This window comes from Danio rerio, chromosome 23 (genome assembly GCF_052040795.2).
Source record: "Danio rerio strain M-AB ecotype USA chromosome 23, GRCz13ab, whole genome shotgun sequence".
Lineage (NCBI taxonomy): Eukaryota > Metazoa > Chordata > Actinopteri > Cypriniformes > Danionidae > Danio > Danio rerio.
In genome coordinates, this window is record NC_141043.1 from 4,348,293 (window position 1) to 4,372,171 (window position 23,879).

The 23,879-nt window shown below is 37.1% G+C and overlaps 3 protein-coding genes across 9 annotated transcripts in view; all 3 read left to right on the forward strand.

Annotated features, from left to right (window-relative positions):
• Positions 1 to 23,879, forward strand: part of raf1a (Raf-1 proto-oncogene, serine/threonine kinase a) — a 778,989-nt gene that overhangs the window by 306,258 nt on the left and 448,852 nt on the right. The window lies entirely within an intron of this gene.
• mybl2a (MYB proto-oncogene like 2a) lies at positions 95 to 9,685 on the forward strand. Of its 2 annotated transcripts, none has more exon segments than NM_001309826.1 (8): positions 95 to 316; positions 2,733 to 2,794; positions 3,474 to 3,579; positions 4,226 to 4,297; positions 4,724 to 4,816; positions 5,198 to 5,418; positions 6,150 to 6,297; positions 7,797 to 9,685. In NM_001309826.1, coding segments are annotated over 6 exon segments (2,409 nt in total). In that variant the 5' UTR covers positions 95 to 316; positions 2,733 to 2,794; positions 3,474 to 3,477; the 3' UTR covers positions 9,570 to 9,685.
• adtrp1 (androgen dependent TFPI regulating protein 1) lies at positions 14,439 to 23,375 on the forward strand. 4 transcript variants are annotated; one of them, XR_015522818.1, is made up of 7 exons: positions 14,457 to 14,658; positions 14,755 to 14,904; positions 15,874 to 15,975; positions 16,527 to 16,642; positions 16,800 to 16,960; positions 20,211 to 21,412; positions 23,264 to 23,375. XR_015522818.1 is itself a non-coding variant. In NM_001017719.2 (6 exon segments), coding segments are annotated over 6 exon segments (726 nt in total). In that variant the 5' UTR covers positions 14,439 to 14,487; the 3' UTR covers positions 20,237 to 20,785.

The following is a 23,879-nucleotide window of genomic DNA, read 5'->3' on the forward strand; positions in this document are numbered from 1 at the left end:
AATCAATTTCAGAAAAATAAACAGAAAGGCGATTTCGCTGCTGCGCATTTATACGCAAACACAAGAGTGTGCTGTTGTGAACGGCTGTGCTGCGCAAGGCGGAGCGCAGATATGACGCACTAGAAGACAGAAGCTGTGCGCGCGGGCTCACTGGGCAGCAGTTGGAGGTTACACAAGTGAGGCGCACAAAACCACACACACAAACAAGAGTCTGCGGACGATTAAACATAACAACACCCCACAAAACTGTGCGGTTTCCTCCTGAACTATCCGTAACGTTGTCGCAACCTCTGGACGACTTCGGGGACATGCACAGGTAAGTGTTTGGGTAAGAATGTAATAACGTTAGTGCAACTGTAAAACTATTTCATAAACTGTTACACTGCTCTCATTTGTATCAAAACAAACAGCAGCCAAGTGTCCATGTACATAAATTACTGCTCCGATTAAGCAATTTGTCAGCAAAAGCAGACTAACGTTTGCCGTTGATCCAACTGCCGTGTCGAGGATATTCGGTATATTTTGGTATGAAATGTGCTGTGTGCAGATTCTGTTTTACACAAAAGATCTTGTCGATTAATTCTGAATTATTCGTTATTACAAACCTTAAAATGTATACTGAAAAATGAAAGCTCAGTGTAGCGTTTAACGTCGTGAGTTGGTGGTCAGTTTTCCTTTAAACTTAGCTAAAATGCTAACCATGAGTTCAGTCAAAAAGCGCTCACTGTCGTCTGTGAAGTGCACTAACATCAACTTTGGCTTTTTATTGTGTTAAGAACAGTTTCATCACGCATATAGTTTGATGTTTGTTATCTGTAATGTTAACTTACGTCTTTTTTAATTAGTATTTGTAATACGCGATACTCGCTAACGGTCGTAGATGTGTCCCATAATGCAGCGCGGTGGGGAAAAAAGCAACCGAGATTAACTAAATCTACCCGCATGCAGACCTACACCCAAGTTAAGTCAGGGTTCAACGCTAAGGAGTTTTTCTACTGGTCCGATCAGGCCAGTGGTTCAGATTTTTACCTTCCCTGCCAAAATTTTACTGGCCCCACCAAAAAGTTAATAGCTATTGTTTTAGCCACAGATTTTAAATAATGTGTCAACAAAGTCTGTGACTCTAGAATTTCAATACCTAACAAATGTTATTAAAAGGGTTTTGCAAACAAAAAGAGCAGAGGAAAATTAGGTATTTTATTGCAGTTCGAAATTATTTAACAAAGGGTGGCTGACTTATCAAACTGACGGCAAACTGTGCAAAACATCATTTAATTTTTTTTTAGTTGCGTTGTTCACATGTAAATGTCTGCTTCCAGGACGTCAGAAACAGACTTTCTCTTTTAGCCTTATAATTTGATGTTGCCGCCATGTTGCTGTTTCATCGCTGTACTGGTTGTCACCTGGTTACGGAAAAAAACCATGCTCAAAACATCAAATCAGATAAGACGAACCGGAAAGGAATATGGTGATTACGACATCACAGAGAAGGAAGTGTTTAAAGACTTAAAAGCACAAACTTAAATTGCACGCAATTGACAAATAGTCGCGGAAAAATTTAATGTTAGTGACAAAGCAGCACTGTCCCGATCGGGCCAGTAATGATCCTGTCTACTGTCCCAAGCGTCTCTCACGCTGGCCCTGGGCCACCGGGCAGTCCTTATTGTTGAGCACTGTAAGTTATTATTATTTTTATTATGCGAAAAATTTGAATATATGATCACAGTACATTAAAAAGAAAATGGAAAGACGCAAGGGAAGTTTGTTTATATAGCACATTTCATACACAGTGGCAATTCAAAGTGCTTTACATAAACGAGAATAAAAAGGCAAAGTATAAGAAAATAAAAAAATAAACAATAGAAATGATTAAACAGATTAAAATGTGGTAAAACAGATTCTAAAAGAATAAAAAAAGAAAAGAACAAAAAAGGAAAACATTTTGTAAAAAGAAACAACAACAAAACAAAAACAAATAGAAGGGGTATACAAAAAAGTGTAAGAACTCTGAAAAAGAGAAACAAAAAATAATGCCAGGGGTGATATAAATTACAACAGATAATTTTAAATCTGTCTTTAAGTATGGTCATAGTAATGTATTAAAGGTTATGAAATACAGTCAGCTGGGTATTATAGATGAGAGACAATACTGTAAGATTCACGTAGTGTTATTGATTTTAAAGCATTACATTGCCGGAGGTTGAGATTGTATCCAAAAACATGTTCAAATCTTTACAAAAATAAGAAACAAAACAAATTACAGACAAAAATGTGCGTTTGTGCATAAAAAAGACTGCCAGTAAAATAAATAAATGTTTCAGAAAATATGTATCTTTTACTTTAAATACATGATAAAACCAAATAAAACATCCATGTATAACAAAGAAAAAATACCTTAAAGATCGACACATACATAAACAGAATTCTTTCCAAAAAATCTTAACATTGGCACATTCCCAAAAAAGATGATTGACAGATTCATCTAATATCCCACAGAAGGAACAAAGGGGATCCTTCTCAAGAAGCTTTAAAAAAAAAAAAAAAACCAACAACAACAAAGAAAACTATCCACTTAGTGATCACAAGTAAATAGTGATGTATGCTGTTTCTGTTGAGGCAAACACTAAACAACCATTAAACAACAATATAAATTTCACATTCACAGATATGGTATGCTGTAAATAAATGATGGTTTTATTCGTTGTAGTAAGGCAAATCTTTCCAAATTTTAGGTTCAGTACACTTATCCAGTGGTTCATTTAAGTCATCTCATAGAAGTGCAGCTGCTTAAAAGGTAAGGAATGTTGCATGTTTGATTTGATTCATGTTTTTCTCTGTTCCCTTATTGAGCCTTAACAACTAATGATCAATGTCATTAAAAAGCATGCATTCAGTCTTGCAAGTTGCTGGTTTATTGAAGTATATAGCAGGATTCTGCAGTTTTACTGAATAGGATTGAGTAGGGCTGCACAATATATCGTTTAAGCAGCAATATCACAATGTGTGCATCTGCAATAGTCACAGTGTCCAGCCACAAAAAAAAAGATAATGTTTGTAAATTTAAGCAAGATTACATTAATAACATTAACTGTATATTACTCAATATCTGTACCTAAATACTGTTAAGCTTTCCAGAAAACTATAATTCACTTTATTATTTGCTATATTTTTGTTTGTTTATGCTGGTAATTTAATTGTTATATTCCAAAAAATCACCCCAATCATTCTAAAATTAAAATTGTTTCCTAAAAAAGCTGTTTAAGTCAATGTATTCACATCACAATATATATCAGTACAAAAGTTAAAGTTAAAAATATCATAGTGTTAGATTTTTCCAATATCATGCAGCCCTATTATTGAGCTTAAATAATGGGTTCCTTTGTGTGCAGTAAATTCAGAATAAACTCAAATGCCACATTTAGGCATATTAATCACAATTCTGCATCCTGTTTCATTCCTCTCTGGATTTGCAGAATAATGGAGACTAAAGTAAATCTTAAAACTAAGTGTGGGACTGATCTTGAGTCTGAGATGGATGAGGATATTGAGCGAACAAAGAGCAAATGGACATCAGCAGAGGTGAGCTTATTAAATTATTATTATTATTTAATTTATATTTTTATAAAAAGCTCATTTTACGAGTTTCCTAGAGGTAAATACTTGACTTGAACCATTTTTGAATCCATTCAGCAGATGTCTCGATGGGGTCACAATTAGCTTAGCCTAGTATATTGAATTGAATCAGATTTCAGCATTAGCATTTCATTCAGAAAGAGTTTTGATAATTGTCCTCATCTTAAGCTCGAGTCTTCTGTAGTTACATCGTGTAATAAGATGAAAACTTGATCTTTAAATAGGAAAATTATTAAAACTTTTTTCTTTTTTTTTTTGCTAATGGTCAAATCCGATTCAATTCATCATGCTAAGAAATCGGCTGAATAGATTCAAAAATGGTTTAGGTGAACTGTTCAACTTTAAGAGACCTGTAAAATTAGACTTATACATTGTTCCCTTTAAAGAGTAGGGTTTTTTGGTTCATGAGACTACAATTTTTTCATTTAAATTTTATTTATTAAAAAATATATTGGTTATTAAGTTAACTTTAATTCCTTATAAAAAAGAATATTCCCCTTGGTCAAATAAGATCTTTTGAGATTGAGCCTTTGCTTACAAATAAGCTTATTTTTAAATGAAATAAACTTTTGTTTTATGGCTTACCTTTTAGGATGAAAGTCTTGCAGCCCTGGTGGGGAAGTATGGAAGGAGACAGTGGGAACTGATATCATGCTCTCTACCTGTGAGTGATTTTAAAGTATACATTTATAAAATACTAAAAGAAGTGTGTGAATATTTGTGGTTGAACATTAAAATCAATGCTAAATTCAGTGATCCGAACTATCATCAAAGTTAGTATTTTAAGTAAGTGGGATACATGGACGTATAATAAGTTGTATGAAATAAATGCTGGCTTTTCACATAGATTGTTAACACATTTTGAGACCAGATTTGATCAAGTTACTTTGACCAGATGTCATATTAGACATTCAGAAGTTTTTCCAGGATATATGTTAGAGCTTTCATCATATATATTAAAATAAAAAAATAATATCTAAATGGATCTTGTTGTTTTTTCATAGTTTATTTTTAATCAAATTGATTTTGTGATGACAACACTCGTTGTTGTTGTTGTTGTTGATGTGGCCTTGTGGATGTGTATTTACAGGGACGCACTGCACAGGACTGTAAATACAGATTCACGGTTGTCTTAGATCCTGAGCTTGTTAAAGGAACCTGGACTAAGGAAGAAGATGAAAAGGTGAATAAATAAATCAAGTGTTAAAACTGGACAAGCATAGTTTACAAGCACATTAGTGTTCAGAAAGTCACATAAATGGACCGAATAAAGCTTAAAGGGGTAGTTCACCCAAAAATGAACCTTTCCTCATCATTTACCCTCCGTCATCTGGTTTTAAACCTTTCTTTCTTTTGTTGAACACAAAGGAAGATCATTTGAAGAATGGTGGTTGCTGACTGAGTTTCAGAATAGGAAGAAAAACTATGGAAGTGAATGTGTGCCATCTACCAGCATTCTTCTAATGATCTTCTTTTGTGTTCAACAGAAGAGTGAGCAAATGGCAGAATTTTCATTTCATTGCATCAAAAGCTGTCTAACCCATGTTTTCTTCTTTATGTGTAGCTCATTCAGCTGGTGTCCTTGTATGGTGACAAGTCATGGAGCATAATTTCAAAGAACCTAAAAGGGCGAAGAGGCAAGCAGTGCAGAGAGCGATGGCATAATCATCTGGATCCGTCTGTCATCAAGACACCCTGGACGGCAGCGGAGGATCTAATAATCATAAAATGCCATTGTTTGCTGGGATCCCGTTGGGCACAAATAGCAAAGTTTCTCCCAGGAAGGTATTATAGCTTTTTTTTTAAAATATGTTGTTTTTGTAATAAAATTTGTTAACTTTTTTCTGGTCATAAACCATTTAAAGAGACAGTTCACCCAAAAATGAAAATTTACCCACACTTGTTTTAAACCTTTATAAATTTCTTTTTGTTGTTGTTTTTGAGCACAAAAGAAGAAATTTGAAGAATGGTACAAACCAATTGCAGTATGCTGCACAATATGACAAAAATCTCAAATCACGATATAATAGTACTGGGCTGATAAAACGGTATGTGATATGGTTGATCGCGGCAGGTCTCTCATCAGTAATCATTAGTAAGCAAATCGGATTAATCCAAACTCAAGCTCTATAATTCAGCTGGGCTCAATTATCTCTGAGCTCAGGGTTCTCTCCAGGGACAGCATGCCAAACCTGCTAATATTATCATGCAATATTTAAGTGTGAATTTTTGGAAAATGTTTGCCATAAAGCGCCACAGTTTTATTAAAATATGTCTGCTCACCGCGTGAGCCTTGGAAGAAATGCCAATAAGCTTGGGTTATTTCCAATCAAGATGCATGGCTTGGGAGCGACGTTAAAAAAAAAATATTGAGAATGCGGGGTGAATGTTATATATAAATGTTAATAATGTATGCACTTGTTATTTGCTTTTTTCTCAGTTTAAAGTCCTACTGTAGATTGTAAATTGTTATAGTAGGGCTCTGGAACTGACCAGCATTTGGAATGTTTTGCTAGGACTGATAATTCAATCAAGAACCATTGGTATTCAACCTTAAAGCGTAAAATGGAGAGGGGCACCTATAAGATGGAGAGTCTTGATTTGAGTGATCTTGGACACCACCAGAAATCCAAGGAAACATCTACTTCAACAAGTCCTGAAAAGGTATCGTATGGCTTTACCTTGCACTAGAGGCTGTTCTTAAAGTATTAAAAGTTGATAAATTAATTTAGAGAAATTTAACTGAAAAATAAACTTAAATGCTATTTTACAAGGTATTACATTTTGTGTAAATGTCATAAAGCTTGCCTTAAACTACACTGCATCCCAATATTGGCACATTAAATTATGAAACTGATAAAATCCTGCTAGACTTGACGTCATGCTGCTTTTTAACATAGCCAACACAGTTATTCCTGCTGTTCATTAGGTGCCACCTACTGGATAAGCATTTTTATTCAGTATATAAATAGCATTTTAGTTAAAGATTAGATTTTTACAATCATATTTAGTAAATATACTGCAAGCTCAATTGTTGCCAATGTTACTGGTTGAAACTTAAAGTGGCGATGAGGTCAGAGTCTTAAAATAAAAGAGTATTAAATAAAAGGTATTGAATTTTTCTTAGATTCCTGTATACACCCTGAAATACAAATTTTGGCTAGCACTAGATCTTGACATTTTTTTACATCTTAACAATTAGAAATGTGTGTTTCTATTTATGTTTTATTGGCGTACAATGGATCACAAGAGTCAAGGTTCAGATCATATGGTATCTGTGTCAGTAATTGGACAGTTTTTATGATCGGTGCAAAAAATAGCAGAATAACTTGAAATGTGAACCTACACTGGTCTCACAGTTCGGTTACGATTATCATGTCCTCGATTTGGTTCAATTTGATATTGGTAACTTCATCAGTGACAGTGAAAAACTCACAAGCAGTGATTTGTGCACAATTATCTACTTTTTAAGTAGTAGGAGCATTTTATTTACTCGTCCTCCTTCGACATAGTATTTACAGCGACATCGCACATATCAGATAAATGACATCAGTATGTAATAACTGGTTATGATCTACTACTGAACCGATATCGAAATCTCCCCATCTGCATCATGGTGCACTAAAGAAACAATTAATTTTGACACCCCTAAAAATAACTGCTAAATAATTTTAATTTCACACCTTTATTAAATTTGAACATATGCCTTTCCAGCATGTGTTTTACAAAGCGAATGCTCTTCCAGCTGCAACGCAGTACAGGGAAACATCCATACACTCTCATTCACACACATACACTAGGGCCAATTTAGTTTATTCAATTGACCTATAGCGCATGTCTTTCGACTGTGGAGGAAATTCACACCAACACGGGGACAACATGCAAACTCCACACAAAAATGCCAACTGAACCAGCCAGGACTCAAACCAGCGACCTTCTTGCTGTGAGGTGACAGTGCTAACCACTGAGCAACTGTGTCACTCTTATTCTTAACAAAACTGGATTTTTTAAAGTGAAATATGGATGAACTATGAAGTACTAGTGTCAATTGGGCGTGTTGATGTTTTAAATGTCATGTCAGACTATTGTATCACTGCAGTTGAAGAAGTAAATGTTGTTAAATGGCTACGCAGTCATTTTTAATGTTTGATCTTAATCCACAGTTGAAGAGCACACCAGAACCATTGTCTAAAACGAAACCGACGAAGAGCATGTTTTTAGAAAACAGCCTGAAGGCCAACGGTCCGCCCCTCTACAATTGCTCCTCTTCACCCTCCAGCTCCAGCAGCCCTCCCACTGTGCCCCCTCAACATAAAGCATATGTTGATGATGTTTTGCAAATGATTGCTGAGGACATGCTACCGCTAAACTTTTGTGAAGGCTGTGGGTTTCGTAAATTCATGAGTTCAGTTGGCCCTCAGCACCCACAGCTCTCGCAGCAGATGATAGCGTCACACCTGTATAATGAAGTGGAGAAGACCATCAAACCTCGGCTGATCCGGCAGCTCAGAAACTGCATATCTCTGAGCGTAGGCCATAATGTCGTTCACGTCACTGCCGACATCTGGGCGAACGAACACACAGAAACTCTTCTAGCCGTCCAGTTGCACTTTCTCGATGACGACTGGAACCTTCACAGGCCTACTGTGGCTTTTCGTCACTTGTCGAGTAAAGAATTGAATACAACAAGAATTGGCGAAGTTGAATCGGTTCTGTTAAGCTACGGGCTTTTCCCACATAACATTGGTTATAGTATGATCCACGAAGCCAAGAACACTATTTCTACACACGATCTCTTCTGTGACTACAAAACCATGTATTCTGCACAGAAGAACGATCCGGACGAAGATGAATTATTGCGTTTTCTTGACGATCAGGTCGCCATAGATGATTTCTCCATAGCTGAGATGTCATCCACCAAACATCTGGACTGCATAACGACTTTGCTTCATTGCGTAATAAAGGGCGCATTGAGGAAGTCAAGAGTGGTTGAGCGAATACTTTTTGAGGTACAAAGTGTAGTGTCTTTTTTTCGCCGCAGTCCCTACTGGCTTGATGTTCTTACCAAGAAGTGTAAGCTCTCGCTATGCGGCTCTTACAGCACAAGTAGTCTTACCTGGAACTCTACCATCAGTATCATTCGAGAGATGATGCAGGAGTCAGTTTGGGACACCGTGATGGCTGTTCTGATTCAGGCACGCACCGAGGCAAATCACTGTCACATCTCTCCACCAGCAATTCATGTTGCGCGAGAGCAAGTCGTGGATCTGGTTACCTTGTTAGAGCCTTTTGAAGAGGTGGTCCAGTTGCTTCAGGATGACGGCATAACCCTGTCTCTCATCATCCCTTCCATCATCGGACTCGATAAAACACTAGAGATCAAGGACACAAAGTTTAGCCTCTTCTGCTCAGCCTTGCGCTGTGGACTTCGTACTTACTTCCAGCCTCTAATATTGCGAAGCGATCTGTTGCTAGCCACCGTCCTGGACCCACGAATTAAGCTGCAACCCTTCGACTGTGAAAAAGAGCAATTCAAAAGCACCTTGCTGTTTGTTCCTTCTAAACAGCGCGTGTCTTCGGTTGTAGAGTCGGCGTTAGGGGACGCATACACTGCTGCAGAAATGAGCTGTGACAAAACTGCGGATTTACAATCGTCAATAGTGCAGGAGCTGCATCATTATTTATCAGAACCCTTGGCGGATGGCAGCGTTTCTTTACAGGACTTCTGGAAAGGAGCGGCACGCTTCTCTCAGCTACAAAGCGTTTGCCGGACACTGTTGGCGGTCCCGGCTTCTTCAGGAGGATTTCGGAGACTGTTTCCTCTAGCGTCTCGTATTGTTCGTGCTCAGAGAAGCCGGCTGCCGCAGCATACGACAGAAAGACTCCTGCTGTATCGAGAGTCTCTGAAGAACAGCGGCAGAAGTGAAAAACATTGAGCTTTTTTTTCTTTTTAAAATAACTACAAATATATGATTTTTTTTTTATTATTATTAAAATTATGGAGTGACTTTTCATGATCATGTCACAATAAAACTGTCATTGTCAAGCTTCATCTGCCCACCATTTCTGATTGTCTGTAACTTGATTATCTTTGGTTGATATTGATTCAAAACAATGGACAAGCATTGTGCAGTACTGCAGGCACCATTTCAAAACAGTCAGCCAAACAGAAGCATATGCAGAGCAAACTAAGGGTGCCTCCACACCTGTGAATCGATTCATTTGTTCCGAAACAGGGATTACAGTGTTGCTCTTTGTTCTTGGTGTGGTTCGCTTTCACATGGCAAAGTTTCTAAACGGACTTAAATAGCTAAAACAAGTCATGTGCGTGTAAACTCTCCTTACATTGGTCAGGGTTTCATGGTTTATTTTGCAGAGTCCCGCTCAGCTGTCATGCATCCTTAATTTAATTTATGGCAATGAGCATTAAGACATTATAAGCGGAAAGTGGTGACGCCCACAGACATCGTCACCAGATATAAATCAGAGATTAGACTCTCATACAGAGTTCTTGGCTAGACTGCAGTTCAGTCAATGTTCCTAATGGATAAACAGCTCCTGTTAATAGTTCAGCATGCGTTCACTGTCGTATTTGACATGAAACACACATTTACCAGTAGGAATGACATCTCGCCCTACTCATAATTCTCTCTTCATATAGCCGTATGTGCCTATTACATATGTATAATACACTGTGAAATAGCCGGGCTCAGATCATTTTGCTTTCTCACTACAATCGATCCGCTCTAGAGTTCGTTTCAATCGAGCGGAGACCACCTCATTCAGGCGATCTCGGACCGGTTGACTTGGTGCGGATCCGAGCACGATTGCTGGTTTCAAATATGCCAAACGAACTGCGCTAACTGGGCAAGTGAGACCGGTTTAGAAACAAAAGTCTAGGTGTGAAAGCACCCTTAATCATTTATGGTTTTCACACAAAATGCATGCAACACATTTCCAAATTCCCAAACACTTCCTGCATGCTCGAAAACTCGTTTAAAAACTGTTAACAGTTTCGAAAAAGACTAGTGGTAAATTCTATGCATTTTGTGCTTTTTTAAATGTATTTCAAATAGAAAGTTTTAGCAGAAAATAACAATCATTCCAAGCTGATCGCAATTTCAGCTGATAAACTGCTCCTATTCCAATTTTTTTTTTTTATGTATGCTGTAAGCCATGGTTTACAGTCTATGGTTTCCACTGACTAGTACAGTATGGTACTGCATGGGTCAGTACAAGTCACCTTTATTAGGCTTGCATTTCCACTACCAAGGGTAGCCTTTTGGTGGGTGTGTTGTACGACAGAACGTTTCAGTTTACGTAAATTCTTGCTCGAATAAATGTCTACAGTAAAACTGTACAGGAACATACCCTATGAGAAGCACTTCTCTCAAAACAGATGCTTTATACACATTAATACTTGTGTATAAATGTTTATTACTAACTTTTTTTATTAACGTAATTTGATTACAACTGCAGATCAATGACAAGGTTTTCTGTTTCGAAAACGCGAGACGAACACCCAAAGCACACGATAAGAAATGACTGAATCAGCTGCATATTGTGCGCGAGTGTTGCTGTCCATGTTGTTATAACTGTAATATTTAATAACATCGTGATATTCAAGATTTGTTAAGTCGTACAGCTCTGGATAAATTGAAACAGTGACCACAAGTCTCTCCTCCATCAATTAAAGTTCTCTGTCGTCTTGACAACACAAACACTGCTGTCACCTTAACCAAAACCCCGCCTCTGCTTCCATTTGATTGAAAAATGAAAAAGACGCAGCTGACCTAATGGGATTTTTCTGCTCAGGGTTAACTTTTATTTAAACTGTGAGCACACAGCACGCAACGGCATAACGAGAGGCGTACAGGGCGCGTAATCAGCGCACATAATACTCGCGGCCATTCAAAAAATGTCCTCAGCACAAAAAGCGCGTTCGGTGATCGGCCCCTTATGCAGCCAAACTTTTAAAATATTGAAAATAATATTTTTTAATCGTTTGACTAATACCATTATTCGGTTATTTTGAGCATCCCTAGTCCAGACTATTGTTTTAGTTTCTTTCCCTCATCAACGCTTAAACAACCGAAAACACTTTTGTTCAGTACTGCGCATGCGCACAGACGTAAGAAGTCTTTACCTGCCTCATACATGCATGTTAGCTGAATTGGTCACATGACAAAATGTGTCATTAGCTGTTTCTCAATTCCAAGAACACAGAGAATGGACTTTTTACTAGGTCACCTCGGAAGAACGAACTCGGGAGACCACGAGAACAGAGAACGCGTCCTGTTAGAATTCAGATGCTGCGTTCTTCCTGATGGTCACATGACCTTCACGTGTTTTTAATGGAAAATTATAGAAACATTTCAGCATTCAAAGAACATTTTGTTTTTCCCCTTTTCAAAATATATACTATACATAAATACTCTACAAATATACGTTGAACAATATAAATAAAACAGATTTTAATACGAATGTTAGCAAATAAACACCCTTAATGTGTTTATGCCTTTATAAGGTTTTCATGGTAATGTTTATATTCACCGTTTCATTTAGGGAAACTCCTGAGGTAAATAAGTTATCTCTGAGCTTTAATAATAAACCTTTATTAAAAGCTGCGCTTCCCACCTCCAGTCGCAATGACTTCTGGGACTTCTAGAGCGAGTTCGGCGCTCAAGTCTGCATTGATGCATCCTCGATATCAAGAACACATCTAGGAACTTTCACGCGTCCTTTCTTGCGGTCTTGAGTATTGAAACTAAACTTTGGCAGTTGATGATGACGTTACACGAGGATGTAAAATCGCTGTAGAACGCATATTAAGAAACAGCCATGGTCTTCAAAAGCCTCCATTTTCACAGTCCACACTGCAACACGAAAATGGCATTTACAAAGTTATCCGCTTTTAACAGCGTTTTCAAAAAGATGTTTTCGTTTTCTAGAAACGCAGTCTCAATGTGGACTTAAGGCCAAAACGGAGAGAAAAATATGCATTTTTAAACAAAAATGTATTAGTGTGGACATGGCCACACTCTCCTGTCAAGCTTTAAAGATCACAACACACAAAATAGGGGGCAAAACTACACGAACGCCACATTTATAAAAGAGACCCCTGAACTGTTTGGTCAGGAGTCATGTTAGTAATGCACACTGTAAACGTGGCTTCAGTATTGCACAATGCTTGTTTGTGGTCAAAACTGTACTCCTTATTACTGGCATATGTATTAAAGTGTATGAACTACAGAGAAAACTTTATAATATTTTTAATTATATAAGAATATAAATATTTTCAGCTGGAAAAGGGAGTTTAAGTTGCCAAAACTGCTCTTAGAGGAAGAATTAAGCAGTGGAAAACACTTACAATGCTTTATTTTTATTGTCATGAGGCAACTGAGATCTGTTTTCGCAATGAAATAGCTACTGAGTCTGAAAAATAAACAATAAACTCATCCTCTCCTTTTCACAGGCATTTTTATTTGTTTACATTTTTCAGTCTTTTATTTTTTTTTATCTTCAACACAATATCAGCCCAAAGTGGTCAACTTTTACTGTACACCTTATGTTCATGTGATTGTTCATGTCAATATCAACTCCTGAACATATTTACTACTAGCTATATTTAGCAGAGAATTTAATTTGCTCTGTTTCAAGAGCTTTTTATTTTGACTTTAGTCTACAAGTTTGATTTAGATCATGATGTTATCTGTTCTGACATGTAGTGTTAAAGCAAAAGGATTTTAAACATGCAAATGACTTTGTTTTGGTCTTGGTTGAGCTTCACTGATAAAAAAAAAATATATGGTAATTTCAACTTTTAAAATGTAAAAATCGGTTACCTGGTAAACAGTGTGTTTCTTTAATATATACGGTTAATAACTTTAAATTTACATTCCCTCCATGACACTTCACTTTTTAGGCCTTTTTGTTGACAATCTATGGTTGTTTTTAGTGTTTTCCTCATCAGTGAAAACGCAGGTTGCCAGATCGGAGTGGCCCGAACCACTCTGAGGAAGGGCAGGGGGAACTCAACTGTTTCTAAATGCATTTAAAGTGATAAATGCGGTTTTCTTTCTACTTAGACAATTATTTTAGTTATGTATACATATATTTTTCACATTTGAGAGTTTTTATTTTTAACAATTAATTTTTTTGGGGTGGGAGGGTTGGGGTTGACAACCTAAATATGGTATTACATTATGTAAAATTAAAAACAGAAATGCTAAAAAACATATGAAGCATTATGTAAATTTCAATTAATTGAAGAATTTATTATTATTATTATTATTATCTTACCAATTTATTTTTCTACCCACTGGCATCTGTTTCTACTTTGTTTAACTGAGAAAATTACTCTCATTTTATTTATCTTTATTACGTTCATAACTGTTGTGAGATGTATTCTCTTGTACTATGTTTGTAAATATGTAGAAAAAAAATAATCTTAAAAAAAATGAATGAATGAAGACAGTGCAGTGGCGGGATTTTTAACACCATGTTACAACAGTGCCACTCCCACCTGCCGGTAGAAACAGGTACTGCTGAATGCAATGCGCGTGATGTATGTGGTAATTTTAAGTACTTAACTTGGATAACAAAATAAATGTCATACTGCCTATTTTTATTTAAGTGCAACATATTCCAAAAGATGAGGGGCTTTTGACAATACATCAGCCCTCCCTTCTAATATGTAACTGTTTTAAAAAATGCATTTATGTGGTGAAAAATTGTCTAATTACAATTTCCAGGACAGAAGAACCTGCTGGTGAAATTTTGACAGTGCAGTTGACAAAACCAGAAACTCTTGTGCTGACGTTGTCTTTCCGGCGGTGACGTCAGAGACCAATGATGGCTGCCTCCACGAGACTGGGACCAAAGGTGTTGCTGCTGGTCCACCTGGGTGTTTTCAGCTGGTATTTGTTCACTATCTGGAGCAACTGTTCCCTGCAGACCGCAGACAGACACCCGGGTTTGCGCTCTTATGGAGGGCGCTGGAAATATCTGACGTTTATCAATTTGGTAAGAGCAGTTGTGTCTGAACCCGTCAATGTCACCGCTGTCAGCTGTGGAAACGGCGTGTTTTCCTCACGTTTGGTCTGCTTTGTTTGTCGACAGGTGATGCACGCGGTGTTTTTCGGGCTGTGTGTTTTAGTGGATGCCGTGCACAGTGCGGTGTCCGTCAAGCAGAGCCGCAGCGGGACTCCTCTGAACCTCAGCCGAGCCAGAGACTTTTACTTTACTGTCCTGGCGTTTCCGGTTGGCACCGTGAGTAGCGCTGCACACACTGACACACACATCAAGAGTGGTGCTGATAAGAGTATATTTTTCGGATTATAAATAAAATAATTTGATCAAACCTGCCTTGTACATGATTAAAGAATAAATTATTAAATAATAAATTTATAAATAAATAAATTAATAGATACTTTATGGTTCATAAGTTGTCACTTGAAAATGAAAAGTGCCATCACACTCAAACTCCTATATTAATTAAAATATGTATTATAGACTGTCTCATGAAACACAGTATTTTTAAATAATAAATACAAAATCCCTCCTTCAGACAGCTATAAAAGTAAATACCAACAGTGTAGTTTTAGCAGGGGTGCCCAATTTTTATTTTATATTTTATTATTATTATTTTTATGAAGGGCCAAAACAAACTGTATTGAGGCTAGTGGGCTAAAGGTAAATATAGTTGGCATGGGTAATTTTCTAATTTATTTAATAATATTTAAAATATCCAGAAAACTGCTTCATATTTTTATTTGCTTAATATTTATATGATCTCATTTATAACAGAATGGAGTTAACAGACTAGTTTTGCCTTGATTTGCTCACAGATACCTTCTGCATAGTCCTCTATTTGTCGAGTGACAGTATTTACGTTTTAAAAACTGATTCATTTACATTTAATTGAAACACTATCGATCACTTAAATGCATTCCCCCCAGTCCTCTCCATTATTTTCAGATGGGATAATGGGCCAAATCAAAGGTTACAATAGGCCAACTTTCACCTGTGGGCCCTAAATTGAGCATCTCTGATCGATAATTTTTAATGGCGAGCAGAATGGGATCCTTACTTACTTAATAGACTTCTTGTAAATGTAAATTTTATTTTAAATAAATGTAAAACCAATAAGAACTTTTTTGGGTATCATCAATGCTTCCAAAAAGTCCTGCATTGGTCGATGTATGTGAACGTTGAACGTAATGATCTTCTTGTTTGCAGTTTGTTTTCGTTTCCTTCTGGACTCTCTACACTTACGACCGAGAGCTGGTGTATCCTAAGCTGCTGGATGAGATCATTCCCATTTGGCTCAATCATGCAATGGTGAGATCATTCATTTGTTGTCATACATTTCAGTATTGACTGACTTTGCATTATAGATGTTCCAGAGTTTAAGTTCTAAACCAACTGATGTTTACTGAAATAAAAAAAAAGGTTTATGGTTTGGCAGTCTACACTTTCTAGATCTACAAATCATATTTAAATTGCAAAACAATATAATATATTGTTGAATATATTTCTGTTGAAAACCAATCACGCTCATGACCCTGCTTAGAAAATAGACAATATTTATTATTCATTCATTTTCTTGTAAGCTTAGTCCCTTTATTAATCCGGGGTCGCCACAGCGGAATGAACCGCCAACTTATCCAGCAAGTTTTTACGCAGCGGATGCCCTTCCAGTCGCAACCCATCTCTGGGAAAATATTTATCATTAAAATCAGTAGCAATAAACAAGTTCACTTAACCTGTTTCTTTAATATCTGCAAACCTATTATAGTATTTCTATGCTTTAGAAGAGTTAAAAACGTACATACAGCACTTTTAAACAGTATGTGCACGGTGCTTATGGCTGGTTTGTGTTTTTCCGTCAGCACACAGTGATCATGCCTATGCTGCTGCTGCAGATGTTCCTTCAGAATCACAGATATCCCAGTCGCACAGCAGGGATTTTCAGCCTGGCTGTGTTTGTGGCTCTGTATCTGTCATGGTACACTCACTACTTCACACACACACACACACACACACACACACACACACACACACACACACACACACACACACACACACACACACATAATAAAGCACTGGTTTGTTTCATGTCTCTAATAATGAATCCACTATTGGTGTGTTTTATCACTCATCAGGGTTTTGTGGGTGCACCATGCTTCAGGGATTTGGGTATATCCCATCATGGCTCATTTGAGTCCTATGGGATTGTGTGTTTTCCTGGGTGGAGCGTCCCTCTCCATGGCTCCTCTGTACCTGTTAGGAGAGAAGCTGAGCCTGATGATGTGGAGCAGCACAGGTGAGAGACCACACCCATGGAGAGTCCACCAATCAGACATAACATTTTTAAAAACATTATAAAGAATACTGCATTAATCTGAGACTTTTATACTGTAAAAAGCAAAGTCATGACAACAAATAACTGATAAGAATGACCAAAAATGTTACTTTAACTCATTTTTAAACTACATTTTTTTAAAAAGTTATACAACGTTTAACTTAAGCCCCTATTACACTAATACATTTAGTGGTCCCACTTTATATTAAGTGTTCTTAACTACTATGTACTTGCATCAAAAAATAAATACAGTGTACTTACTGTGTTCATAATGTATTTGTGAACACTTGTGGTGCTTTTGAGTTGGGATAGAGGCTGGGTTATGAACAGGTTTGGTGGTATGGGTAGGTTTAAGGGTGGGTTAAGGTGTAAAGGATGGTCAACAGTGTATTTACAAATGTAATTACAATAGTTAATAACAGATGTAATTACATACGGGTATTTAATCAAGCATAAGTACACAATAAATACATGTATTTACACAATAAGTACATTGCAACAAACTATTAATTCCCGTGTAAGTACTTATTAGTTAAGGCCACTTAATATAAAGTGGGACCCATTTAGTTTTAAACGCACAAGTTGTGCTACAGTTATGCCATCCGTCCAAACTACTCCAGAGTTTTCGACCCCCAAAAGCGGAGCGTTATGAAAATGCTGAAGAGGCCATTTTGGTTTGAAAATGCTGCTGCTCTGTGTCAGTGTGGATGGGGGAAACCGAGACATCCGAAAACGGACATCTAATTGGGGCTTTTTCTCAATATCAAGTACACAAAGTTCAGTCTTGCATCCTTTCCTTGTAAGTTTAGACTTGTGACCAACGCAATCTCACGGCAATTCGTAACTTTTTGATTTAGCGCGCACACACAAAGAGAGAGATGTGCAGGACAGCGCAGCCGGAGTGACTCCCTTCAGATTCAACGCGCATGATCACGTTCATCAAATTTGCTTAAACTAAGCGTTTTAAAGTATAACTGTATTTCACAAGGATTCTGAAACAACAACGCGAAGCATAAGCCTGCATTTAAGGGGGAAATACGTCAAACTTAATAAAACATTGGAGGGCACATGCTGAAAGGCAAAGGAATGCGCTGTCTTTTGAAGCAGCGATCCACGAAAGGACCACCGATTCACGAAATGCTGAGTTTTTTTTTTCGCTCGCCATGCGGTATCAAATCCTATTAAAACAGAAGTCGAAAGATAAAAATGAAACACCTGAAAATGCATGAAACTCTGGAGAAAACGCTGGAGAGCCTGGTGATGCGACATTAATTGTTTCCTTGGTCTTATCCATGTTTCTCTGCACGTTAAACACACGTCGACCACAACTGAAAATAAAAAAAACCTGCAACTGCGTTAATTGCGTACATTTTTTTAAAACGTTAATTATTTTAAATTAATCGCATGCGTTAACGCACTAATTTTGACAGCACTATTTTTTACACATATTTAAAGGAAACGCCCAATAAATATTTATATATTTTAATTTTGTCTATAGTGGCAAAGTAAAGTTTTCAAATGACCATTAAAGAGTATTTGGGACTGCACAGTGATCCTTAACCCTTAAAGACCGAGACAGCCGCCCGCGGCTAAAAATAAGTATTGCTCTTAAATGTTTAATAACTTTTGATCCGCTGATCCGATCCATACAATTCAAAGATTGGCATAAAGAAGAGAATCTCAGCTTTCCAGTGCTGTATCACATTACATTCACGGACTTTCAGAGGCTCCGGAATCAGTGTGGTTACGTCATCAAATTTTGACAACGCTGATTTGACAAAGAAACGCTCGTCACTTGTCTCTCCGGACAAACCAGACATGATATATGGATGCATTGTCCCTCCTCCATGCCCAGATTGGTTCAAACTCGCTCTATCTCAACCAATAAGCATAGGTTTCGCTTTGTGAACCAACAATCAGCTATTTGAACAACACGGAATGAGAGATAGGCTGCACATTTACGCGAGGCTAAATAAAACGCTAAAAAAGTTTTGCATGAAATAATTCTCATACTAAGTACTTTTGCATGCACAACAGCACAAAAACATGACAAAACAGTGACACAGCAAAGACGAAGTGCTGCTCTTGTTGTTTTCAAAGGACGCAAATAAAGGTTGGGCTGTTTGTCTGCATTGCACGCGAACCATATACATATCCGCAGACAACCATATCCATGCTGGCACATAAAACCTAAGGATGGTCCATATTGAATCTAGTTTAGTTATGTAACTATTTATAGTATAGTAAATATTTATATCTACTTTTTACTGAGGATTTGCACCATGTTTATTTGGACTTTGACGCATTATTTATTATTTTCTTATTTTATATTTGTTTATTATAAGTGGTGTTGTTTATGGTAACTAAAAATATATTATTTGGAAAAAAGTAAAATTTGCTTCAGTGTTCTGTTATTTTGTAACATTTTTTTTTTCTGTTTAGTTCATTCCCAGAACTTTTGGGCAAATACATTGTCAGTAAATAAATGCATTTTTTTCCCCCCATTGAAAAACGCCTTGAAATAACATTGAAATAAATTGCTATAACTTGCTCAGGGAAAGGTGGATGTAGACAAAATTTATTGTGGAAGTATAAAACATCATAATATGTATTTCTAAAGAAAGAAAAACAAACTTCATAAGGTTTTGTTTATAATAACTAGAAAATGCCACTTTTTTTAAAAATCGTTTCTGGAAAATTCTGGAATATTTTCTGTCTGTTCATATGTTTTTGGACCAAAAAAAGTTTTAGACTGGACCTTTAAATGATACAGATTGAAACTTCAGGTTCTCCTGTTTAAAATAATATATGACACTTGAGTCTGACTGCTAAAATAAAAATAAAACTGCTTTAAAAAAATAATAATAATATAGGCCCATTAGGTGCCCTCAAAATACCTCTAGGTCTTTAAGGGTTAAATAGAGTTTTATATTTCATCAAGTCATTTTTGTCATATAAACTATTATTTCTCTGAGTTTTCTTTAAATAAGTGTAAAAATATATGCTAGACAACAAATATGTGCTCGGAAGAAAATCAAATTAACAGGACGCCTTCAATTGGATGACAAACAAATCTGAATTACACTTCCAGCTTGAATCCTTTTTATAGTTTTAAAACCATATTTATTAATACTTTCATCACACATAAGCTGAACGTTGTATGCTGTTGTTGTTATAATCCATACTGATGGTATTTTTTTTTTTCTACAAGGGAATCAGAAGAAGAAAAAGAAGTAGATGTCTGCAAGACACCACATAACCGCATGGCTCTCAACACCAGCCAAACAGAAGTGATTTTACAGGGAATGAAGGAACAGCTTTAATTGAATTGCTTGTGTTTTATACAAGGGGGTTTCAATTCACAGACAGGAGCTAAGATACATTCATACTGTACATGTGGTATGTATACACTAATTTAGCTGAAGTTTTATTCCGTTTTTGGCTTTTGACCTAATTTTGCAAAATCAAAATGATGCACTTACACTAACAAAACAATGCACTTACAAATGAGAAATGCTGTATTTTTAATAGATTACTTTATTGTGAATTTTCCAAGACTGTACAGGGCTCAACAATAAGGACTGCCCGATGGCCCAGGCCCAGCGTTAGAGATGCTCGGGACAGTAGACGGAATCGTTGCTGGCCCAATCGGGGCAGTGCTGCCTTGTCACTAAATTTAAATAGACGGCAACATGACCGCAACATCAAATCATGAGGCTAAAAGAAAACGTCTGTTTCTAACGTTGTGGAAACATTTAAATGGGTACGGCACGAAAAAAAAAAAAATGAAGTGATGTTTTGCATAGTTTGCCGTCACTTTTAAGTCAGCCACCTTTCGTTTTGCAATAAAATACCTGCGCAGTTTCCATACTGCTATGTTTTACTGCAAAATATTTTAATATTTTTCAAACATTTAAATTCTGCATTCACATACTTTATTTCGTGACACATTATTTAATATATGTGGCTAATAAATAGCAATTAACTTTTTTTTTTTTTTGCGGGTCAGTGAAAATTTTGGCAGGGCAAATAAAAATCTGAACCACTGGTCCAATCCTTAGCGTTGAACCCTGCTGTTATATCCCAGAATGCTGTGTTGTTTGGTGGTTAAGGGACGATTAATACTGAGCACTTTCCATTTTCAGATGTGTTAAAATAGCCTGAGCTGGTGACCAATTTCCTTTATCAATTATCAATAATGATTCCTGTGTAGTTCCTACAGTTGATGTGTCAGACTGTGTGATAATGGTTATTCTCCTGATGAGTCTCTTGAGGGCTTGTTGAATGACACACTTCTGCCTGTGTGAACTCGGCTAATCTCACCAGTGAAGCCCTTAATGTGATTTTCCGGCTTTACCAAGAGTTTGATGATGGACTTTATTGGAAACATAAGTCTGCCCTAGTAATCGCTCTGTAGCATATATTGAACTCGCATTCATTCCTTCAGTACGCTCTAAAAATGCAGGGTTATTTCAACCTAAATTGGGTAAAATGGGGACCAACCTGAATGTTAGGTTAAAGGGATAGTTCACCCAAAAATGAAAATTCTGTACTCACATTTGACTTGTTAAAACCCTGTTTAAGTTTCTATCTTTTGATGAACATAATTTATATATATATATATATATATATATATATATATATATATATATATATATATATATTTTTTTTTTTTTTTTTTAGAATATTGTTTTAGTGGTTTTTAACCTTTAAATGGATAGAACATTGTAGAGAAATGTCAGGAAATCATTGGGAGCAGAGAGAGGGGAATGATCGACAAAGGACCTCGAGCCGGGAATTAAACTTGGGTCGCCATGAGCACCTTTATGTCAGCGTACTTAACCTTACTGACTACCCTTACCTGGCGACGCAGTGGGTAGCACGTTCGCCTCACAGCAAGGAGGTCGCTGGTTCGAGCCTCAGCCGGGTCAGTTGGCGTTTCTGTGTAGAGTTTGCATGTTCTCCCCGTGTTCGTGTGGGTTTCCCCCTGGTGCTCCGGTTTCCCCCACAAGTCCAAAGAGGTGGTACAGGTGAATTGGGTAGGCTAAATTTTCCGTAGTGTATGAGTGTGAGTGAGTGTGTATGGATGTTTCCCAGTGATGGGTTGCAGATGGAAGGGCATCCGCTGCATAAAACATATGCTGGATAAGTTGGCGGTTCATTCCGCTGTGGCGACCCCTGATTAATTAAGGGACTAAGCCGACAAGAAAATGAACTACACTCAACTATTGATGCCGACACAAAGTAGATATTTTAAAGAAAGTTAGAAACCTGTAATATCTTGAGGGTGAGTAGATTTTCATTTTGTGGTGAACTACCCTTTTATAATTGGTCTTATAAATTTAATTTAAAAAAAAAACTAACCCAGCAATTGGTTTTGTCTAGTGTTGGATTAAAGCAACCCATCATTTGTTTTTGTGTAACGTCGTCATCTCACAGTCCGCAGTCCTAATAATTTGTGTTTACAATACACTCATAATTCATGTTCATGAAAACAAACGTTTTAGAGATGTTTGCATTTACTTTGTTTAAATGCAGTTACGAGGCGGGTGGCAAATATGGTTTCTGTGCTGATCATGTGACGCTCTGAGGTTGATGATGTCACCGGTGACACTTTAGAGCAACAACATCCAGCTGCAGACCCACAAACCCACACACGTTTCGGGCACACACAATCCAGCACACATGATCTAGGCGAACCATATATGGTTAGGACGGAAGTTAATGCTATTAACATCTTCTCGGACATCGTCATCAATAGACTTTTATATATTGTTAATAAATATTGTTTACATTAAACAATAGTGTATACTATTTCACAAATGGGGATAAACCTGAAAAAAGGGGTAACCTAGGTGCCCTTTAAACTGTTCACAGTCTAATGAATGGCAATCGTAGCATGGGCGGTCTCGATCGGCATATTTGTGAAGTTCAGTAGGTGACGATAATGCTCCAAACCAATTAGTCGTAGTTAAATAAGAAAAAAAAAAATAGAAGACTCATCGGTCATTAACCATATATGGTTCGCCTAGATCAGGGGTGTCCAAAGTCGGTCCTGGAGGGCCGTTGTCCTGCTGACTTTAGCGCTAACTTGCTTCAACACGCCTGGAAGTTTCTAGCATACCTAGTAAGAGCTTGATTAGCTTGTCCAGGTGTGTTTGATTAGGGTTGGAGCTAAACTCTCCAGGACACTGGCCCTCCAGGACCGAGTGTGGAAACCCCTGGCCTAGATGGTGTTTGCCTGAAACGTGTGTGGGTCTGCAGGTCTGCAGCTGGATATATCTCCTTAAATGGCTAATCAGGGTCACCGTCATTGATTTGCACAATGCAATGATGATCAATGTGTTCTTGAACAATAAAACTGTTCTTTTATCCAGCTGCAGTGTTTCTGGCTGTCAGTGTGTGTTGTGATCTGCAAATGAGCATCAGTTTCAGCGTGGGTTTGATGCTGATGGAGGAGCAGTGCGTCAGCTGTTTGGTAACTTCCTACTTAAGAGACTCTGCTTTAATCAGATTTGCTGTAAGTCCATCAGTTTGCAAAGCTTTGAGAACCTCACCTCATTGTCATCTTCAGTTACTGAGTTCAGAACGATTTGTAATGGCATGGATGATTACAGTGTGCTTCTACTAATGAAGGAATTGAGAGGAAATGAAAATACTGTATACCTGTATACAAATATTACTATATTGAAAAACACCGCGATCAAACTATTACCATCATATAGGACTTTTCGCCATATTTTCCAACAAGATCCACACACTCGGCTGTCAGTAAAAAGCTTATTTTTTGTCCTTTACTGACAGCTATATATGTATGTGTATATATATATATATATATATATATATATATATATATATATATATATATATATATATATAT